General features: G+C 48.5%; 1 protein-coding gene across 2 annotated transcripts in view; it reads right to left on the reverse strand.

Annotated features, from left to right (window-relative positions):
* EFL1 (elongation factor like GTPase 1) overlaps nucleotides 1-22,451 on the reverse strand; it is a 229,045-nt gene that overhangs the window by 27,162 nt on the left and 179,432 nt on the right. For both annotated transcript variants that reach the window (XM_038767270.1, XM_038767271.1), the window contains exons 18-19: nucleotides 18,659-19,647; nucleotides 13,225-13,409 (exon numbers count right to left, since the gene is read on the reverse strand). In XM_038767270.1, coding sequence (XP_038623198.1) covers nucleotides 13,225-13,409; nucleotides 18,659-19,647 — 1,174 coding nt within the window. The remainder of the gene's footprint in view (nucleotides 1-13,224; nucleotides 13,410-18,658; nucleotides 19,648-22,451) is intronic.

Consider the following 22,451-nt stretch of genomic DNA (forward strand, 5'->3'; position numbering starts at 1 on the left):
TGTGCGCGGGGGTTGTGAGTAACTGGGCCGTGTTTTCAGGTAATCGCAGGACCCAGCAAGCACTACTATCTCAATCATTCAATTGCTTGATGGCATCTAATGAGCCCTCAGCACACACAGAGCAGCGAGATGAGTGCTTGGGAGTGGGAAACGGAGTCGGTCGGCCCAATCTCTGCCCAGGAAGCGCTTGGAGAGCTGCAGGCTGGATCTGGAATCAAGACCGGGAAACAGCCCTGGTAGACTTTACAGGACAGTGGCCCATAGGGAGGTCAAACAGAGGCCTACCCATTCCATTCCTAGCTTGGAAAGTGGCTAGCGAGTGGAAGGCAATCTGCCACAAGCCAAAACTTGGGCAGCAGCGGCACCAGAGACAGTGTATGGTGGAGACTCAAGTTTACTTGGAGTAAACTTCAAGAAAATTCTATGGATACACTACCAGAACGATGTTCTGGGAGAGATGGGTCCAAGGCATCGCTATGGGTCGGAGACGACTGGACAGCATAAGACAGGAAATTATAGCTTCTCCCTGCTAGCACAGCTTTCTGAGTGGATCGACAAGACCATCTATTCATTCATTCAATTGTATTTATTGAGCACTTACCGTGTGCAGAGCACTGTACTAAGCACTTGGGAAGTACAAGTTGGCAACATATAGAGACGGTCCCTACCCAACAACGGGCTCACAGTCTATCTGATGTCAACTAGTCCACTGATTTGCTAGTTCATAAATCGGACCCGAGAACAAGAGGGGACTCCATCCTACTTCACAGAGAAAAAAACAGGCTAAATGATGAACCCCACTTTTTGATTTATGAACAGTTGGTTGATGATAATAATAACAACAGTAATAACAATCGTGGTATTTGTTAAGTGCTTACCACGTATCAAGCACTGGGGTAGATAGACAAGATCATCAAGTCCCACATGGAGGAGGGAGATTTCAGACTATTTCTAGAAAACTACAGGTTCAAGAGTCTATTTTTAGTTAAGAGTTCGAAAACTGTTGTGAGTTGTGTTGCCCTTTGGTTTGGTTGCCCCAGGGCACAGCATCCTACACGCAGAAGGTGCCCAGGACAATGCCTCACCCACACAAAGTACAACACCCTAACCAGGATCTAGGGTAAAACTGGGTTTCCTTAATAAAAAAAAAAAAAGGAACCAGTGTGGCGTAGTGGAAAGAGCACGGGCCTGAGAGTCTGAGGGTCTGGGTTCTAATCCTGGTTCGGCCACAAGTCTGCTGTGTGACCTTGGCCAAGTCACTTCACTTCTCTGTGCCTCAGTTAGCTCATCTATAAATTGGGGATTAAGACTGTACACCCCACTTAGGTCATGGACCATGTCCAATCTGATTAGCTTGTATTTGCCCCAGTGCCTGGAACATAGTAAGGGCTTGTGTTGCCGACTTGTACTTCCCAAGCGCTTAGTACAGTGCTCTGCACACAGTAAGCGCTCAATAAATACGATTGATTGATTGATTGATTAACAAACACCATTAAAAAAAATGGACAATGTGACTGAAAATGGACTAACCGATTGTATTAGCAAAGACTCACGAGGGGTACATTGATTTTTCAAATAAACTCCCCCAGCAGTTCTTCGAGCAACCCTCTCTCCCATGCTTGTTCAGAGGCATATTATTCAGAAAGTGAAATTGTAAGAGATTGCTGACTTGAATGGTTTTAACTTGGAAAATGTATGTAATCTTATTTCCTACGTTTTTTAGAGTAGTTTATGTCAAAAGCTCTTGATTGATTGTAAATTATACGGTGTGGTAGAATACAAATCCACAAAAATGACTAGATATGAACTAGGTAGCAAACAGGATTTGTTTTATTCTAAAACAAACTCACTGGCAGAGGAGGGGAGCAGTGTGACAACTGGATTGGTGACATTTACTTGGCTTTTAGTGAGTCACGATGGTCTTGAGTTGGAACCTGACTGGGTCGGGAAGTGGCCCGTGAGGAGAAAGTCAACACAGTACGATGGGAAGACAGGAAAACTCTTTTTCAGCAGATGCTATTCATGCCTGGCTACTTGGCTGCTGTATGACCTTGGACAAGTCCCTTCACTTCTCTGGGCCTCAGTTTCCACAACTGTAAAATGGGTGTTAAATACCTGTTCTCCCTCCCTCTCCCTTAAACTGTAAGCCTCTTGTCGGGCAGGGGCTGCATCCCATCTTTAAAAACTGTTATCTATCCCAGTAATAATAATAATGGCATTTATTAAGCGCTTACTATGTGCAGGCGGGCCCATGTCCTTGGCTTCTTTCTTTCAGCCCTTCTAGCCACACCTCCCCATAATAATAATAATGATGATGATGGCATTTATTAAGTGCTTACTATGTGCAAAGCACTGTTCTAAGCACTGGGGAGGTTACAAGGTGATCAGGTTGTCCCACGGGGGGCTCACAGTCTTAATCCCCATTTTACAGATGAGGTAACAGACACAGAGAAGCTAAGTGACTTGCCCAAAGTCACGTGGCTGACACTTGGTGGAGCCAGGATTTGAACCCATGACCTCTGACTCCAAAGCCCGTGCTCTTTCCACTGAGCCACGCTGCTTCCCTGTAGCACATAGTATGTGCTTAACAGTACCACTGGGGAAGCAGCGTGGCTCAGTGGAAAGAGACTGGGCTTTGGAGTCAGAGGTCGTGGGTTCAAATCCCCGCTCTGCCACTTAGCTGTGTGACTTTGGTCAAGTCACTTCACTTCTCTGGGCCTCAGTTCCCTCATCTGTAAAATGGGGATTACGATTGTGAGCCCCACGTGGGACAACCTAATTACCTTGTATCTACCCCAGCGCTTAGACCAGTGCTTGGCATATAGTAAGCACTTAACAAATGCCAACATTATTATTATTACTATTACCACTATCATTACTGTTATTTTGGAGGCCATTAGATTGTAAACTCCTGGAGGGCAGGAGCTGTACTTTCTACTTTGATTGTATACTCCCAAGTAATAATTGTGGTGTTTGTTAGGAACTTACTATGTTGCCAAGAACTGTTCTAAGCGCTGGGGTAGAATCAAGGTAATTACATCGGACACAGTCGCTACCGCTTATGGAGCTTGCAAGTCTAAGCTGGAGGGAGAACGGGGATTGCATTCCCATTTTACAGATGAAGAAACTGAGACCCAGAAAAGTGAGGTGACTTGCCCGTGATTACACAACAGAGAAGTGGTAGAGCCGGGATTACAGAAGCAGCGTGACCTAATGGGTAGGGCACAAGCCTAGAAGTCAGAAGGACCTGGGTTCTCATCTTGGCTCTGCCACTTGCTTGCTGTGTGACTTTGGGCAAGTCACTTGACTTCTCTGGGCCTCAGTTTCCTCATCTGGAAAATGGGGATTGAGACTCTGAGCCCCATAAGGGACGGGGACTGTGTCCAACCTGATATGCTTGTATCCACCCCAGCGCTTAGCACAGTGCCAGGCACAAAGTAAGCACTTAACAAATAGCATCATTATTATAATAATTAATCATTATATATTAATAGCATACTATCATATAATAATATATATTATAGCATATAATATAAGATATATTGGTATATAATGATACAATAATATTGATATTATAATAATTATTAATAATAACAATAACAATGATGGTATTTGTTAAGCACTTACTATGTGTGAAGCACTGTTCTAAGCCCTGGGGGGGATCCAAGGTGATCAGGTTGTCCCACTTGGGGCTCACAGTCTTAATCCCCATTTTACAGATCAGGGAACTGAGGTTCAGAGAAGTTAAGTGACTTGCCCAAGGTCACACAGCAGACATGTGGCGGAGCCGGTATTAGAACCCATGAACTCTGACCCCCCCAAGCTTTCCACTGAGCCACGCTGCTTCTCAATAATAATTATTATTCTTAATAATAATAATAAGAGCTGAGTAGAGTGCTCTGCACATAGTTAGCATTGAATAAATGCCACTGATTGACTGATTGATTGCTGGTGTAGAGATGGTAGGGTGAAGGATTGGGAGATTCCCTGGGGACTTCGGGGGTGGGCATCCTCAATAATAATAATAATGGTGGCATTTACTAAGTGCTTACTATGTGCAAAGCACTGTTCTAAGCACTGGGGGGGGGGGTTACAAGGTGATCAGGTTGTCCCACGGGGGGCTCACAGCCTTAATCCCTATTTTACAGATGAGGTAACTGAGGCCCAGAGAAGTGAAGTGACTTGCCCAAAGTCACACAGCTGACAAGTGGTGGAGCTTAGATTTGAACCCATGACCTCTGACTCCATGTGCTCTTTCCGCTGAGCCACGCTGCTTCTCAATGCTTTCAAGACTCTGGTATTCGGATGTTGCCAACTTGTGCTCTTGTATTTGGATGTTGCCAACTTGTACTTCCCATGCGCTTAGTACAGTGCTCTGCACACAGTAAGCGCTCAATAAATACGATTGATTGATTGATTGATGTATGAGGTGGGTGGGGGTGCCAGCAGCCCTGCCTGAAGCTATATCAGTGCCCAGAGGCACCTCCAACTACTTGGCAGACGCAGGGGGGCCGCTCTTGGGTGAGCTCAAGGAAAGCCGGCCTGCGCTCCTGCGGCTTTGGGCTGGCAGGACTCGGTCTCCAGCCCAGTCTGGGGAGGACCCGGGGTGTCTCCCTCATCCACACTGGGCTCTGCGGGGCCACAGTCACCCCCCTCAACCCCTGCCGACCCTCCAGGGCCGCTTGCCTTTCTGGTAAACTGATAAAACCCATTTTGAGCCCTCTCCCCCGGTCCTCCAGCTCCTGGACCAACCTCTATCTGACTCAAGAGAGGGGCTCTTCAGAGTCACGGCAGCGGCCACACTTCGATCCTACCCCAGGAAGTACAAACGGCAGGATGGCGTGGCCAACCGGCGCACAGATTATGAAAACAGTGTGGCCGAGTGGAAAAAGCACAGGCCTGGGAGCCAAAAGACCTGAGTTCTAATCCCAGCTCCTCACCTGCCTGCTGGGTGACCTTGATCGAGTCCCTTAACTTCTCTGGTCCTCAGCTTCCTCAGCTGTAAAATGAGGATTCAACTCCGACTTGACTGAGAGCCCCACGTGGGACAAGGACTGAGCTAGTTGAATACCTTGCATCTACCCCAGCGCTTGTATCGCTTAACAAATACCATCAATCAATCAATCAATCAATCAATCGTATTTATTGAGCGCTTACTGTGTGCAGAGCACTGTACTAAGTGCTTGGGAAGTACAAGTTGGCAACATAAAGAGACAGTCCCTACCCAACAGTGGGCTCACAGGCTAAAAGGGGGAGACAGAGAACAAAACCAAACATACTAACAAAATAAAAGAAATAGAATAGATATGTACAAGTAAAATAAATAAATAGAGTAATAAATATGTACAAACATATATACATATATACAGGTGCTGTGGGGAAGGGAAGGAGGTAAGATGGACCAACCCAAACAAAAAAAAAAAAACAAGAGAAGCCTTTTCGGTAACATTCATTCATTCATTCAATCGTATTTATTGAGCGCTTACTGTGTGCAGAGCACTGTACTAAGCAGCTTGCTGTGAGCAGAGAGGTGTTTAACTGTCAGGGCTGTCCCTACAGCCTTTCTGGCGATCAATCCGACTCACTGGATTCTCTCACTACCCTGTCTGTGGGAAATCTGTGAATCCCTGCTGGCCTGAGAACAGCCATTGTCTACTTCTCGTGTGCAGGGTGAGCTGCACTGAGATTCACCAGGAAATGAATCCCCTACTTTGCCTAGATAAATTAGGGACACAGATTATAAACGAAAACAAAAACAAAATCAATGCAGAATCTCAGAGCTTCGATTTTCTTCTGTTCTTTCTGTCGATTATTAGCCATTACGTCTTCCCGCATAAAGTTCGGCATTTCCAAGATCCTCTGCATTTTCTGTTGAAAGGATATTTCCCAAGAGAGCCTCTCTCTCTCACGGGAGCCCCTCTCTCTCCCACCAAAGGAGTGCCAGGAGTGAACTACATAACAGAGACAATTTTGAAAGTTATGGGCAGAAAGGGAGAAGTGAAATATGGTTTTTTTTTTCATTTATGACCATTCACTATCAGACACATTAGCTTCATAACCGAGGTTGGTTCTCCAACTGATGAGCAGAGCTGGTCGGTGTTTCCCTGAGTTGTGAGCACGTGGTCGTCTCCACATGCTGATTTTTGTTGGAAAAGGAGAGAGATTTTCATAATCAACTCTTTTAAGTTAGGACAGAAGAAGGAGCTGATGCCTCTTTCAGTCTCTAACTGGGCTCCCGCGGGAAACTGGCCCGCTGGATTTTACCTGCTTCGACTTGGTGGGATATAGAGCAGCCAAGTGGAAGGAGCACATACCGGGAGTCAGAGGAAACAGATTCTAATCCTGGCTCAGTCACTTGTTTGCTAGGTGATGGAGAGCAAGTCATTTTACTTCTCTGTGCTTCAGTTTCCTCATCTGGAAAATGGTGATTAAATCAATGGTATTTATTGAGCGCTTACTGTGCGCACAGCATTATACTGAGCACATCGGAGAGTATGAAATACCACGGTAAAGTGAGCTGACATGCCACTGGGGGAGAAAGACGTCAATATAAATAATAATAATAATGATGGCATTTATTAAGCGCTTACTATGTGCAAAGCACTATTCTAAGCGCTGGAGAGGTTACAAGGTGATCAGGTTGTCCCACGGGGGCCTCACAGCCTTAATCCCCATTTTCCAGATGAGGTCACTGAGGCCCAGAGAAGTTAAGTGACTTGCCCAAAGCCACCCAGCTGACAAGTGGCGGGGCCGGGATATGAACCCATGACCTCTGACTCCCAAGCCCGGGCTCTTTCCACTATGGACAGCAGTGCTTAGCACAGTGCCCTGCACTCAGTAAGCACTCAATAGATACAACAAACTGACCAGCGCTGGGGGTCTGAGTTTGAGGTGAATTCCAAGTGCCCAGAGGCGACGGATCCAAATGCGTAGATGACACAGAGGGGAGAGGGACTTGGGGGAAAGAGGGCTTAATCAGGCAGGGCCTCTTGAAGAAGATGGGACCTTAATAAGGCTTTGAAGGTGGGGAGAGCGGTGGTCTGACGTATATGGAGGGGAAAGGAATTCCAGGCCAGAGTGGGGATGTGGGCAAGAAGTTGTTGGCAAGTTGGTGAAATGGCGGTACAACGGTTAAGCTGGCGCCAGAGGAGCAAAATGTGTGGGTTGGCCCATTGCGGTTAGGATACGAATGATTTATTCATTCAATAAATACGACTGAATGAATGAATGCGGACCCTCTGACTTAGATTGTGGGCCCCATGGAGCACGGGGAATGTGTCCGCCCCGAGGACCTTGTAGCGACCCTAGCACTTAGTATAGTGAATGGCAAGTAAGTAAGAGCTTAACAAACACTACTACTCTAAAATCCAAAATCGCCAGCCCCCTACCATTTTCAGGGTGAAATCCCCCTGAGTGGGGTCTGGAGGAAAATGCTGGCAGGCCTGTTCTTTTTATCTTTGTCTGGGGCCTGAGGAGAGAGCTTGTTCAGCCGAAATACCTTTGTAAACCCAACTGCCCATTCATTCAGTCGTATTGAGTACTTACTGTGTGCAGAGCACTGTACTAGGCGCTTGGGAAGTACAAGTTTGGCAACATATAGAGACAGTCCCTACCCAACAGTGGGCTCACAGTCTAGAAGAGGTAGGGCAGGTCTGATGCCAGGTGGGGGAGATCCCCCTGGCAATAATAATGATGATAATTGTGGTATTTCTTAAGCACTTACTATGTGCCAAGCACTGTACTAAGTGCTGGGGTAGGATATGCTGCCATCATGTAGGATACAATTCATTCATTCATTCATTCAATCGCATTTACTAAGTGCTTACTGTGTGCTGAGCACTGTCCTAAGCGCTTGGAAAGCACAATTCAGCAACAGAGACAATCCCTGCCCACAACGGGCGCTCAGTCTAGAATGGGAGAGAACAGATTTTTCACCCCCATTCTACAGATGAGGAAACTGAGGCACCGAGAAATGAAGTCACTCCCCCAAAGTCACACAGCAGGGAGTCAGGATTAGAACCCGGATCCTGACTCCCTATACCACGCTCTGTCAACTAGGCCACACTGATTCCCTGCTTCGAAACACGGGAGGAGTCTCTGAGGGCTGGGGGAGGTTGCGGGGAAGGGGACAGGACTGTCTCTCTATGTTGCCAACTTGGACTTCCCAAGCGCTTAGTACAGTGCTCTGCACACAGTAAGCGCTCAATAAATACGATTGAATGAATGAATGAATTCTCCTGCTGTGTCTAGAGCTGAGCGCTTTTTTTGGCTTTGCTGATGAGCCTCCCACCCATTGCTACTCTGAGTTATTTTCATTCATGCTTTTGATGGACCTAAGTGCAGTCGGGAGGCGAGAGAGTCAAGTATCACAACGAAGGATGAAAAAATCGTGTTACGGAAACATCTCTGGCTCCCTTCCCTTCCCAAAGAAGACACATTTCACTCAGCGCGGCTCAGTGGAAAGAGCCCGGGCTTTGGAGTCAGAGGTCATGGGTTCAAATCCCAGCTCCGCCACTTGTTGGCTGTGTGACTCTGGGCAAGCCACTTAACTTCTCTGGGCCTCAGTTACCTCACCTGTAAAATGGGGATTAAGACTGTGAGCCCCACGTGGGACAATCTGATCACCTTGAAACCTCCCCAGAGCTTAGAACAGTGCTTGGCACATAGTAAGCGCTCAATCAATGCCATTACTATTATTCCCAAGTGCTCAGTACAGTGCTCTGTGCACAGTAAGTGCTCAATAAATACAATTGAGTGAATACCCGCCGAGCCAACAAAAGCACCATCATCATTGGGTAGGGACTGTCTCTACATGTTGCCAACTTGTACTTCCCAAGCACTTAGTACAGTGCTCTGCACACAGTAAGCGCTCAATAAATACGATTGATTGATTGATTGATAGTGCTTGCTGAGCTCTTCTGAGGAAAGACAGCACTGAAATCCAAGAACGATGGATTACAATCACCAGAAAACAACTCTGATCTGTCGTAGCATTAAACAGAAACTCCTTACCATTGGCTTTAAAGCACTCAGTCAACTCGCCCCATCTTCCCTCACCTCATGGGTCTACTACAGCCCAGTCCGGACACTCCGCTCCTTTAATGCCAGCTTACTCACTTTGCCCCAATCTTACCTATCTCACTGCCGACTCCTTTCCCACAACCTCCCCTTGGCGTGGAACTCCCTCTCCCTCCAGACCACCACTTTCTTCTCCTTCAGTGGAAAGAGCCCGGGCTTTGGAGTCAGAGGTCATGGGTTTGAATCCCCGCTCCGCCACATGTCTGCTTTTTGACCTTGGGTAAGTCACTTAACTTCTCGGAGCCTCAGTTACCTCATCTGTAAAATGGGGATGATGACTGTGAGCCCCACACGGGGCAACCTGATCACCTTCTATCCCCCCCAACACTTAGAACAGTGCTTTGCACATAGTAAGCACTTAACAAACGCCATCATTATTATTATTATCTCCTCCAGGAGGCCTTCCCTAATTAGGCCCACCCCCAACCACACAGCCCTTGTGTACACATCTTTAAATTCTATATAATAAATTATTTATTCACATTAATGTCTGTCTTCCTCTCTAGACTGTAAGTTCGTCATGGGCACGGAGCATATCTGCTACCCCTGCTGTACTGTACTCTACCAAGTGTTTAGTACATAGTAAATGCTCAATAAATACCACTGATTGATTGGCTAAGGGAGCCCGATGGCAGCCTTGTTCGAGGTCTCGCTGCTGGGTTGTCCCTGAAGTCCACAGGGTGATGCAATGACTTGGAGAGTCGATAGCGCTTAGTACAGTGCTCTGCACACAGTAAGTGCTCAATAAATACCACTGAATGAATGAATATTCTAAGGAGCTTATTCATTTCAGAGAATATTCAATTTCCCTAAAGACTGGCCTGACGATGGGCTGTCAATTGGAAACACTGAGTGAAGGGGCCCGAAGCCCTCTCGTTCTAAAATGAGCCTTTGGGGGAATCCCGGATGCCTGAAGGAAATGGAGACAGGGCTCGTCCTGTGACAGCGCTTAGTACAGTTCCTGGCACATAGTAAGCGCTTAACAAATGCCATTATTATTATTATTATTATTATTGTTATTAACTGACTAATCACATCTTCCAGTAGCAAAGCTGATGCTCACTGGAAAACACTCTCAAGCCCACGTGGCTCTTACTGGTCAAACTGAAGTAGTCCTGTCTTTTATTTTTTATAGTATTTGTTAAGCGCTTACTATGTGCCAGGAACTGTACTAAGCGCTGGGGTAGATTCAAGATAATCGGTGGGACAGAGTCCCTGTATCACACAGGGCTCACAGTGTTCATCCCCATTTTTCATCTGAGGTAACTGAGGCACAGAGAAGTTAAACAACTTGCCCAGCGGACAAGAGGCGGAGCCACGATTAGGACCCAGGTGTTCTTTCCACCAGGCCAGAAAACCACAAAACCACCTGTATGGGAGTCGTAATTTGAGAAGTCGCAGTTTGAGAAGCAGCGTGGCCCAGTTGCAGGACCTGGGTTCTAATCCTGGCTCCCCGACTTGTCTGCTTGGTGATCATGAGTAGGTCACTTCACTTCTCGATGCCTCAGTTACATCACCTGCAAAATGGGGATTAAGATTCTGAGCTCCATGGGGGGCAGGGACTGTGCCAAACTGATTAACTTGTATCTATCCCAGAGCTTAGTACAGTGCCTGCAACACAGTAAGCACTTAACAAAAACTATATGAAAAAGAAAAGATACTATAAGATGGCTCAGCCGTCTGTCTGTTAGAAAGTGGGCTTCAGACTCTGTCAGGCCCTGTCTTGACTCTAGTACAGAAACGCCCTTAAACTGGAACAAATTTGCTTTATTCTTTCTTCCTCCAATGGGTTCTTATAATTGGTCTTTCTGAGGATTTCTGTCCAAAGGTCTTTCGGGTCAAGTTCCAAATTAAGCCCGACAGATGAGTGGCAGTCAGTTCCTTTGGTGTCAGGAAATTGCGAAGTGATCTTTATCGCCCGAACACTTGCAATGCAGAGAACTTTCTTGTTCTTTATTATTTTGACCCTATGTTGCTTCAGATCTGCTTCCTCCTTTAGCTCCTTCCCATCTCCCCTGGGATTAAAGGGGCCTTAACTCTTCCCCTTTTTCCTCGTCTTCACCCGTCCTCACTGAGCAACAGGATTCACCCCCTCCCCAACCGCCACAGCACCTATGTCCATATTCCTGTACTCTGCCCCTTCTCCTAGCTTATTTATTTTAATGTCTGTCTCCCTCTGTGGAATGTAAGCTCCTTGAGGGTGGAGTTCACCCACACCTGCTCACAAGTATGGGACTGTGTCTTCTTCCAACCTGTGCACTCTCTCCCAGTATTTAGTAATAATAATAACAATTATGGTATTCGTTAAGTGCTTACTACATGTCAAGCACTGTTCAAAGCGGTGGGGTAGATACAAGGTAATCAGTTGTCCCACATGAGGCTCACAGTCTTACTCTCCATTTTAAAGACGAAGTAACTGAGGCACAGAGAAGTGACTTGCCCGAGGTCACACATCAGACAAGAGGCAGAGCCGGGATTAGAACCCACATCCTCTGACCCCCAAGCTCGGGCTCTTGCTGCTGACTACGCACTGTACCCAATAAGCAATCAATAAATACCACTAATTGACTGATTAGGATGCTCTGTGTCCCTCTGAGCAGTCAGGCAGGATTGGGTAAGGATCAGAGACCACCAGAGCTGGCGGGGAAGCTGGTGGACTCTAAGTGGGCACGGTCTGCCAGCCAGTGGGTGAACTGAGGGCAGGGTATGGAGAGGGCTAGGGGATGCCCATCCTGGCAAACATTTTCTGAGTCTGCGGGGGCCCGACTGGGAGGGTGAGGTTTGCTTCCAGAATCCCGCGGCTGGGAGGGTCCTCTGAAGGATCACCCAATCCAACCTCCTGCCTCCAGGCCAGTGGACGGTGAAACCCTGTCCAGGGAGGACCTAGATCAGAAACAGACTCGTCGCAGGGTGACCAAGGTGTAGTCCAAAGAGCAGCCTCCCCGAATGGCCAGCTTTTCTGACCGCCCGAAATAACCTCAGCAAGGGTTAAGGCAACAGTGGGATCCAAGCCCGGAAACCGTCCTCCTCATTTTCACTTTTTTTACGGTATTTATTAAGTGCTTACTATCAATCAATCATATTTATTGAGCGCTTACTGTGTGCAGACCACTGTACTAAGCACTTGGGAAGTACAAGTTGGGAACATATAGAGACAGTCCCTACCAGGCACTTTACTGAGCCCTGGGGTAAATACAAGCTAATCAGATTGGACACAGTCCACATCCTAGACTGTGAGCCCGCTGTTGGGTAGGGACCGTCTCTATATGTTGCCAACTTGTACTTCCCAAGCGCTTAGTCCAGTGCTCTGCACACAGTAAGCGCTCAATAAATACGATTGAATGAATGAAGGAATCCTACATGGGGCTCACAGTCAATCCCCATTTTCCAGATAGGGTAAGTGAGGCCCAGTAAAAAGTGAAGTGACACACCCAAGATCACACAGCAGACAAGTGGTGGATTTGAGATTAGACCCCCGCCTGTGCTCTACTGGTGAGTGGCCAGAGTGGGGAAGTGCCCCCAGGCTGTCTCCTACCATAATAATAATAGTAATTGTGGTAATTGTAGTAATTGCGGTTGTGGTATTTGTTACTGTGTGCCAGGCAGTGTACTAAGCACTGTGAGCCCCATGTGGGACGACCTGATCACCTTGTATGCCCCCCAGGGCTTAGAACAGTGCTTTGCACATAGTAAGTGCTTAACAAATACCATCATCATCATCATCATCATCATCAATGGGGTGGATACAAGCAAATCTGGTTGGACACAGTCCCTGTCCCACATGGGGCTCAATCTCAGTCTCAATCCCCGTTTTACAGATAAGGGAACTGAGGCCCAGAGAAGTGAAGTGACTTGCCCCAAGTCACACAGCAGACAAGTGCTGGAGCCAACATTAGAACTCATGACCTTCGGACTCCCAGTCCCGTGGTCTATCCACTACGCCACGCTGCTTCTCACGTCCATCGCCATGTCCAGTCGCGGGCCACGGGAGATGGCGGGCTCCATCGGCAACGTGCTCTTTAAAGGAGAGTGCCTCGCACTCAACTCCGCTGCTCATGGAAGAGCAAAATTCCAACCTCAACCTCCGCCCCGTCCCCCGGGTCCAGCGGGCCCCCCAGGTGCCGCCACCCACCCCGCCAGCCTTACCTCCCAGTGGCTGAACACCAGCTGCGGGCTCGCCAGGCCGCTGGTCCTCTTCCGGATCTCGTCGGCAAAGCCGAAGCTCTCGGCCACGGGCAGCACCGCCTTGATGATGAACATGTCCGTCCCTTCTTTCATCTCCTCTTGCAGCACTCGGCCCTCTCTCTTGGACAGGACGGCGTACACCCGGCCTGCAGAGACGAAGCCCGGCATTAACTCACCCAACTTGTTACATCCTTCCGGGCAGAGGAACTCTCACGAGGAGAGTTGTTCTGAAAGGTAAGGGACGGGGTGTTGCTCGCTCTGTGTGGTCTGAGCGATTCACCATGGAGCATCTGTGGATGCCGAGAGATAGTGGAAGCATAAACTATCTTGGGAAGCAGTGCGGCCTGCTGGAAAGAGCCCGGGCCCGGGTTCTAATCCCAGCTCCCCCACACCCCTGCTGTCTACCTTAAGTCACTTAACTTCTCTGGGCCTCAGGTTTCTCATCAGACCGGTAGGGACATGTTGCCAACGTGTACTTCCCAAGCGCTTAGTACAGTGCTCTGCACACAGTAAGAGCTCAATAAATACGACTGAATGAATGAATCAGACAACTGGGGATTAAATCTGACACCCTCTTAGACTTTGAGAGCCCTCTACGGGACAGGGACTCTGTCCCACCTGAATATCTTGTAACTACCCCAGTGCTTGGCACATAGTAAACACTTAACAAACAAACCCCATAATCTTGGGCAGGGTTTTAACCCCTACCTACCCAGGGGCTGCAGGTGATTTTTCCTTTGTATAACTTTCAAGTCAGTGCTGACAATTTTTTCCACAGGTCTGTCATGGATGAAACATTGGGTACCCCGTGGGATGGTGGTCGGCATGCTCGGTTCTGTCTTATTTGTGTCCCTGGGGGCTTTGCTCCCTGAGTGCTAATCCCCAAATTTAGGGGCTCCCCTTCTGAGCCCAGCAATGTGCCCTGAACACAGAACCTAGAAGCCAGGCAAATGGCTTCAGCACTATCACTAGATTTTACTCTTACTCCTATTGGTAAGAAAGACATTACAAAGATTTGAGAAACCTGACCTAGATGAAAGCATCTGAAAATGAATTTCCTGCAGAGGGCATTCCTGTGGATCTGAGATGTTAACCAAGCTGAAATAAACCTTCCAACAGCATCTTTCTAGGTCTCCTGCCTTAACTGTCTTTAACCGGGTCTGACTATCTGCAAAGATAGAGGTCAGGGGGTATGCCAATCACAATAATATAAGTACTAAAACTTTCTATCAGATGGTATTTGTTTCCTAGTCCACTTTTTCCATTTTTCTGTCATTATTATTATTATTTTCATCATTATGATTTGGGAGCACAATCTGCTCCAGTCCAAACTCTTAATTCCTTTACGAAAAATTCGGCTTTGCCCTCCAATGGTTAGCTTCGATGGGGTAAGACTGGATAGGTTGTAATCTCTCTCTGACTAGTCATATGCGCCTGTGTCTTCTGAGAAATTACTCAGAGGGGATGGGAGGGTTCAGGAAGGTTTGGAGGAGGCTGTGAGGGAGACTAGGCTTCGACAGCAGCCGCCCCGTCTATCTCGATTCCCAGTCCCACCTCATTCCCTGCCAGACTCTCCCTACTGTTCTCGCCTATACTTCCTTTTTTCCAGGGCCTCCCCTTTTCCCAGGGTACAGGACCAGCACTCCCTACCCTTTCTTCCTCTTCCTCCTCCTCCTCCTCCTCCTCTTCCCCAGCTCCTCCTTCTCCTTTCCCTGCCCTTGCCCGATCTGTCTGACAAGATGGCCAAAAACGGCCACAGGGAGGGACAAAGATGAGGAAAGGGCATTTGGACAATTCCCGCACTGGATTATGTTGGGATAGTTGAGTGGGCGGAGCCTTGAAAGGAGGATTGGGAAGGATAGTCATGATTGTATTGGGAATACGCTTACTACGTGACAACTTGTACTTCCCAAGCGCTTAGTACAGTGCTCTGCACACAGTAAGCGCTCAATAAATACGATTGAATGAATGAATGAATGAATGAATGACAAGCACTGTACTAAGCAGGGTAAATACAAGATACTCAGTTCCTGCCCCACATGAGGCAGTAAGGCTTCTTTCAAATCTATCCCAGGGCTCAGGATAGTGCTTGGCACAAAATAAGCTCTGAATAAATATAGTAACAAAAATAGTAATAATATTAAGAAGAAGAGGTAGCCATGGACTGTGTCTGTTACACTGTGTTGTAGTCGCCCAAGCGCTTAGAACAGTGCTCTGCATGCATTAAGCATCTAGTACGACTGACTGATTGATGGATGAGAAGCAGCACGGCTTAGTGGGGAGACGATGGGCCTGGGAGTCTAAAGAACCTGGGTTCTAATCCTGGCTCTGCCACTTGTCTGCTGTGTGACCTTGGGCAAGTCATTTAACTTCTCTGGGCCTCAGTTCCCTCATCTGCAAAATGGGGATAAAGACTGACATGGACTGTATCAAACCTGATTAGCTTGTATCTACTCCAGCGCTTAGAACAGTGCCCCTGGCACACAGTAAGCATTTAATGAATACTGTTAAAAAAAAAAAGAGGTAGAGGGAGAGGGGTAACTTGAGATAAAAATCACCTCCAGAAATGGAGGGGAAAGGGTATCAATGGTTAATCTTACCAGGGCATATAACTTTCCTAAAATAAGGCGTTTACAAAGCAGTCCACGATACTGTCTATTTATAAACAAACACATGCACTAAATGTGCAGTTGGGCTGGAGTAGCAGTAGCGGGTTTTTAAAGCTACTGATGTTATAAAAATACTGAAAGGTGGAAGACATTTCTGAAGTTTATTCCCGTCGGCAGAAGGTTGGTGCAGGTAGAGGGCCCACCATTCTTCCAGAGGTGAAAATCGTAAGCGGGAGAAGGAGGAACAGCGAGCGGGAAGTCGGGGAGCCATTCCCATCCTTTGCGAAAGCGACCGTTTGGCTCTTGGTTCTCAATGGAGAAAACTGTCCAAGAGCGTGTGTGAGAACCAACGGCCAGCAGAAAGACCCTCCTCAAAGTCCGGCTCCGGGGAAGCAGCGGGGGTGGCTCAGTGGAAAGAGCCCGGGCTTTGGAGTCCGAGGTCATGGGTTCAAATCCCGGCTCCACCAATTGTCAGCTGTGTGACTTTGGGCAAATCACTTCACTTCTCTGGGCCTCAGTTCCCTCATCTGGAAAATGGGGATTAAGACTGTGAGCCCCACATGGGACAACCTTGTAACCTCCCCAGCACTTAGAACAGTGCTTTGCACATAGTAAGCGCTTAATAAATGCCATCATTATTATTATTATCTGTGGACGGAGCACGGTCATCAAGGGCATTTACTGAGTGCTTACTCTGCGCATGGCACTGTACTAAGCGCCTGGGAGAATACAGTTGAGTTGGCAGACATGTTCCCTGACCTGAGATCTAAACCCAGCTCCTGTTGTGTGGCCTTGGGCAAGTCACTTCACTTATCAAGGCCTCAGTTTCCTTAACAGTAAAATGGGAATCAAATGCCTGTCCCCACTTCCCTTCAGATTGAGCCCATGTGGGACAGGGGCTGTGTCCGATCTGCTTACGTAGCATCAACCCCAGAGCTTCGTACGGTGCTTGGCACATAATAGTAATAATAATGATTACTATTATTACGGTATTTCTTAAGCACTTGCCAGGCACTGTACTGAGTACTGGGGTGGATACAAGCAAATCGGGTTGGACACAGTCCCCGTCTCACACAGGGCTCGCAGTCTTATTCCTCATTTTGCAGATGAGGTAACTGAGGCCTGGAGAAGTGAAATGACTTGTCTAAGATCACACAGCAGACAAGAGGCAGAGCCGGGATTAGAACCTATGACCTTTTAATTCCCAGGCCTGTGTTCTACCCACTACCCCATGCTGTTTTGCTAGTAAGGACTTAAATAGTGAAATTATTTTCGTTATTTTCATTACTTGCTCCAGAGGAAAGCAATTCGCTTTCTTCAACAGAAAACCAAGTCCCATTTACTCACATGTCCAAGTTCTCAACAGTTTCAGACCTTCTCGAAAGTGAGACCTAGCCAAAACAGCACAGGCCTGGATACCAGAGGACCTGGGTTCGAATCCTAGTTCTACTAGGCCTACTATGCGACCATGGGCGAGTCACTTTCATTTCCCTAAGTCTCAGTTTCCTCAACTGTTAAATGAGGATACAATACCTGCTTTCCCCGCTGATCAGACTGTGAGCCCTGCGTGGGAAGGGGCCTGTGTCTGACCTGATACGTTTATATAGAGAAGCAGCGTGGCTCAGTGGAAACGCAGGAACTTTGGAGTCAGAGGTCATGGGTTCAAATCCCAGCATCGCCACTTGTCAGCTGTGTGACTTTAGGCAAGTCACATCACTTCTCTGGGCCTCAGTTACCTCGTCTGTAAAATGGGGATGAAGACTGTGAGCCCCCCGTGGGACAACCTGATCATCTTGTAACCTCCCCAGCGCTTTGCACATAGTAAGCGCTTAATAAATGCCATTATTATTATTATTATCCTTTGGTTCTCTGCACTCTCCCAAACGCTTAGTACAGTGATCAGTGCAAGTGAGTGCCTAGTACAGTGAGCTACATGCGCTAAGCAGCCAATAAATCTCACTGAATCCATGACTGGTTTGAATTAAGGGAGCCCCGGAGCTGTTACCATTACTCCTCCAAACTTCGGCCTTTTTCCTGGAAACCTGCCAGCCAGAGATGAACGCGTTTTCCAGGAGCCAAAAGTGATGCTGCTGGTAGGGAGTCGTTCCTCTCAGCCGGACACAAAGAACTTCCTGATACTCTGGGCTACTGAGCCCAACAGGATAATGCTCCTGCTACTGGGTTGACCAGGACCTCTCCAGATCGACTGGCCATTGCTCTTCTGGACCACAGCCTCCCCTCATCTCCCTGGAGCAGCGGGGGCCTTGTTCGGGTCCAGAACTTGCTGGATGCTGGCCCGTTCTTGGGGGGAGACTGCCCCTGGAAGATGGTCCCTCACCAATCTCCCCTCCGCTTCTCCAGGCCAGGCCAGTGACGGCGATGACCGCCAGAAATGGTGGCTAATGCCCTGAGAAGGTCAGTCGGAGAGGAATCCATGATCAACCTCCCTAACCCCGATTCAATCGTTCCAGGGAGAGGATGGCAGAGGAGAGGGAGGAGTGGGAATGCCTTGTTGGGGAGCCGAGGGAGTGGACACCTGGAGGCTCAGAGAAGAGACAGAGGACAGAGACAGAGAAGAGGGTCAGAGAGAACAGAGGCTAAGAAAAGTTCAGGCTGGAGGCCCAGCTGCCCTGATTGGGAGGAACAGGGAATGGTCACCCCTGCCGAGGCCCAGGTGGAGAGGGAGAGCACCGCCCCATGGTCAGCTCCTGCCCGGGGGCCCAAACTGCACCCAGACGGGAGAGGCCCGGAGATTTCCCGAGTGGTTCCGACCGCTCCTTCCTTACCCAGGACATCCCCCGTGGCCATGATGTCGCACGTGTACATCGCTGCCATGAGCCGCTGGGGCTTCGCCTGCAGGGCAAACCGGCACGCCTCCTTCATGGTGGCGATCAGCTGGCCGGAGAACGGGCCGTAGCAGTCCACCACCGGCCCTTCGACCTTCCGCCGCTCATCCCGCTCTGAGGGCCCCAGGCAACCGTTACGGCCTTCTCTGCCGGAGGGGTTGGGGTCACCGCCCCCGGGGCCCGCTGCTCCCTCTCCGGCCCCCTCGGCTTCTGCCTGATCCCCATCGCCCGGGGATTTATGTCCCCGGGTCTGGCTCAGATCCCATTTCTCCAGGAAAAAGCAGACGCCCATGAGAGGCTCCTCGCACATGGGGCCCGAAAGGGTGGCCAGCTGGAAGCCGCTCACGACGCTATTGGCCAAATCGCGGTGGGCGCTCGCTTCCTTGGCGGCGTGGCCCTCCAGGCACTGCCACACGGACCTCTTGAACTCATCCGCCTCCCACTTGTTCACTAGGATGTTCGGCCCGCACTTCCGGGGGCCGAACGACCAGATCTGGTCCACGGTGTTCCGCCACTTCCGCCCCGGCAGGTTCTGCTCCAGCTGGTGCTTGAGCTCCTGGATCCGGTCCCGGGTCTTCGGGTCAACGGGCCGGGTGCCCGTGCCCTCGTTCAGGGAGGAATTGAGCTGCTCCATGGAGCGCATCAGGTCCCCGTGTTCCTCCAGGAGCCGGGTGACTTCCTCGGGGAGAGGGACGGCCCGGACGCTCAGGGTGGCCAGCTTGTTTGGGGTGGTGAGGGTGACCAGTCCGTCCGGGTCCACCTGGACCCCTTCGGGGGTTTTGCTTTGGTCTTCTCGGGCCTGGTGGATGACGGCCACTTTCTGCTGCTTGCCGATCTCTTCGTTCACCATGTCCACCCTGGGGGGCCTCGTGATGGTCTCGCGGAACGGGATGATCGGCTCCGAGACGCTGATTTGAATCTTGGCGAACCTAGAAGCACATTTGAGAGAGACGACCATGAAACAGTCACGTGGCACAGAGGCAAAACAACAGAAATTTGGGCACTGCTACCATCGGTGTGGGGGGGTGGCCGGCCCCATCGCTCCGCCTGGCAGGCTAGCCTCTCGCTCCCCACTTTAAGTGTGGGAAAAGATGAGGAATGGCGAGGCAGAGCCCAGAGTGAGGTACCCCTTCTGAATCATGCGTAAAGGTGTGGTCCTTTTCCAGCTGGGTAATGGCACCCTACCCTCCCATGGCAGGGTCCCTTGATTTCCATTTCCCAGTTTTGCCGCTGGCTCTTTCCCTAACTTTGACCTTCCAATTGTCGGGAACTGAGCCCAGACCACTAACACATCTCAGTGCTTTACAGAAATTTCAGGTAAAACAAATCCTGTCCGCTAGGAGATTTCAGTCTACATTAAAGCATTCTAGATCAATCAATCAATCCATGGTATTTATTGAGCCCTTATTGCGTGCAGAACACTGTACTGAGAGCTTCAAAAACTACAACAGAGTTGGAAGATGCAGTCCTTGCCCACAAGGAGCTTACGGTCTACAGGATCCAATGTACAGTAGGTGAGTCTTTAATACTGCCTCAACACTTCCACTTGGGTAGAAAGCCGAGTGGGAGAGAGGAGGAGGAGGAAAAAGAAAAGGAAAGGGAGAAGAAACAGTCAATCGCTCAATCAATCAACGTTATTTGTGGAGTACTTACTGTGTGCAAAACACTGTACTAAAAGTATGGTTGAGTACAGTACAGTAAGAGAAGGTGAAAAGGACACTGCCCTTAAGGAGGTAGAAATCTAGCAGGAGAGCAAGAAACTAAAATACATTAGAGGCTGGGGAAGCAATGGAGTATAAAGATAAGGACAAAAATGCTATGAGGGTGGGGAGAGAATCAAAATGCTTAGGGGGGTTCAAATTGAGTATAGCATAAACGATGCAGAAGGGAGGGAGAAGAGGGTGGGAAGATGAGAGGTTAATCAAGAAAGGATTCCTGGAGGAGATGAAATTTTCAATCAACCTATCAATCAATCATATTTATTGATCAGCTATGGTGTGTAAAGCACCATACAAAGCCCTTGGGAGAGTAAATCAATAGGGCTTTGAAGATGGGAGTGCCAAGTCTGCTGGATACAAAGCGGGAGGGAGTACAGGGTAGGTGAGTAAGGGAAAGAGATGAGATTGAGATACTCAAAGTAGGTTGATGTTACAGGAGCAAAACTGTGGACTTGGTAGGAGCGGGAGAGGTGCAGATCTTTAAATTATACATTATAAATTTTTTATTCATATTAATAATACCTGTCTCTCCCTCTAGACTGTAAGGGCAGAGAAAGGGTCTGCCAATTCTGTGGTATTATACTCTCCCAAGCATTTAGTACAGCTCTGCACATAGCAAGTTCTCAATAAATATCACTGATTGATCAATTAATAGTGGGGAGAGAGCTTATTGAGGGCCTCCCCTCTGATAGTGAGGAGTTTCTGTCTGATTAGGAGATGGATGGACAGGCACTGGAGGTTTAAGAAGAGTGGGGAGATGTGCATGGATTGATTTTTTGGAACAATAATCCGGGGCAGCAAAGTGAAACATGGAGTGGAGAGGGAAGTGGCTGGGGACGGGCAAGTCAGAGAGGAGGCTGATGCAGCAGTCGAGGCGGGATATGATAAGCGCTTGGATTGTTAGCTCTTTGGATGGAGAGGAAAACGTGGATTCTAGAGATGCTGTTAAGGTAGAAAAGAGAGGATTTGGTGACTGACTGACTACGCAGGTTGAACTGGAGAGATGAGTTGAGGATAATGACAGCAGGAGGAAGAGCAGGAAGAGGAGGAGCAATAGGAGGAAGACAAGGAGGAGGAAATGGGAGGGAAGGAAAGGGAAGAGTCCATATACTGCAACCAAGATGGAGAGAGTAATTTCCATTGCATTCCAGGATGCTGGAATAATTTTGCTTTTTAAAGTTGGGCACAGAGGGAGTCTTGGGATTTGTGCCATAAAGAGAGAGGGCAGGGGAGGGAAAGAGGGGAAAAAAGGGGAATTTAGTACCGTTGGGTTTTGCTGCTAATCATTTAATCCCCGCAACTCCCCACTTTTTCAAGGGGCTGTGCTTCTCTTCCTCTCAGAGCAGGTCATCTCGGGAGGACCCGGCCTCTAGAACTGGGTACAGGGACTTCTTTCAGAAAGGGCTGGTAGACGCACAGAATTCCTTTTAGGCAAGAAAAGAAAATATTCCCTTTTTCTTTTGAGGATCCTGGGTCTCTGACCGGGTTTTTAATAATGATAATAATAATAACATTTGTTAAGCACTTACTATATGCCAGGCACTGTACTAAGCACTGGGGTGGAGACAAGTAAATAGGGTTGGACACAGTCTCAAACCCCATTTTACAGGTGAGGTAACTGGGGCCCAGAGAAGTGAAGTAATAATGATGGCATTTATTAAGCACTTACTACGTGCAAAGCACTGTTCTAAGCGCTGGGGAGGTTACAAGGAGATCAGGTTGTCCCAAGGGGGGCTCACAGTCTTAATCCCCATTTTGCAGATGAGAGAACTGAGGCACAGAGAAGCTAAGTGACTTGCCCCAAGTCACACAGCTGACAGTTGGCAGAGCCAGGATTCAAATCCCTGACCCCTGATTCCAAAGCCCGGGCTCTCTCCACTGAGCCACGCTGCTTCTTGTCTGCTGTGTGATCTTGGACAAATTGCTTAACTTCTCTGTGCCTCAGTTACCTCATTTGTAAAACGGGGATTTTTTTAAAAAACGGTATTTGTTAAACACTTATTGCCAGGTACTGT

The sequence above is a fragment of the Tachyglossus aculeatus genome, chromosome 26 (assembly GCF_015852505.1).
Source record: "Tachyglossus aculeatus isolate mTacAcu1 chromosome 26, mTacAcu1.pri, whole genome shotgun sequence".
Taxonomy (NCBI): domain Eukaryota; kingdom Metazoa; phylum Chordata; class Mammalia; order Monotremata; family Tachyglossidae; genus Tachyglossus; species Tachyglossus aculeatus.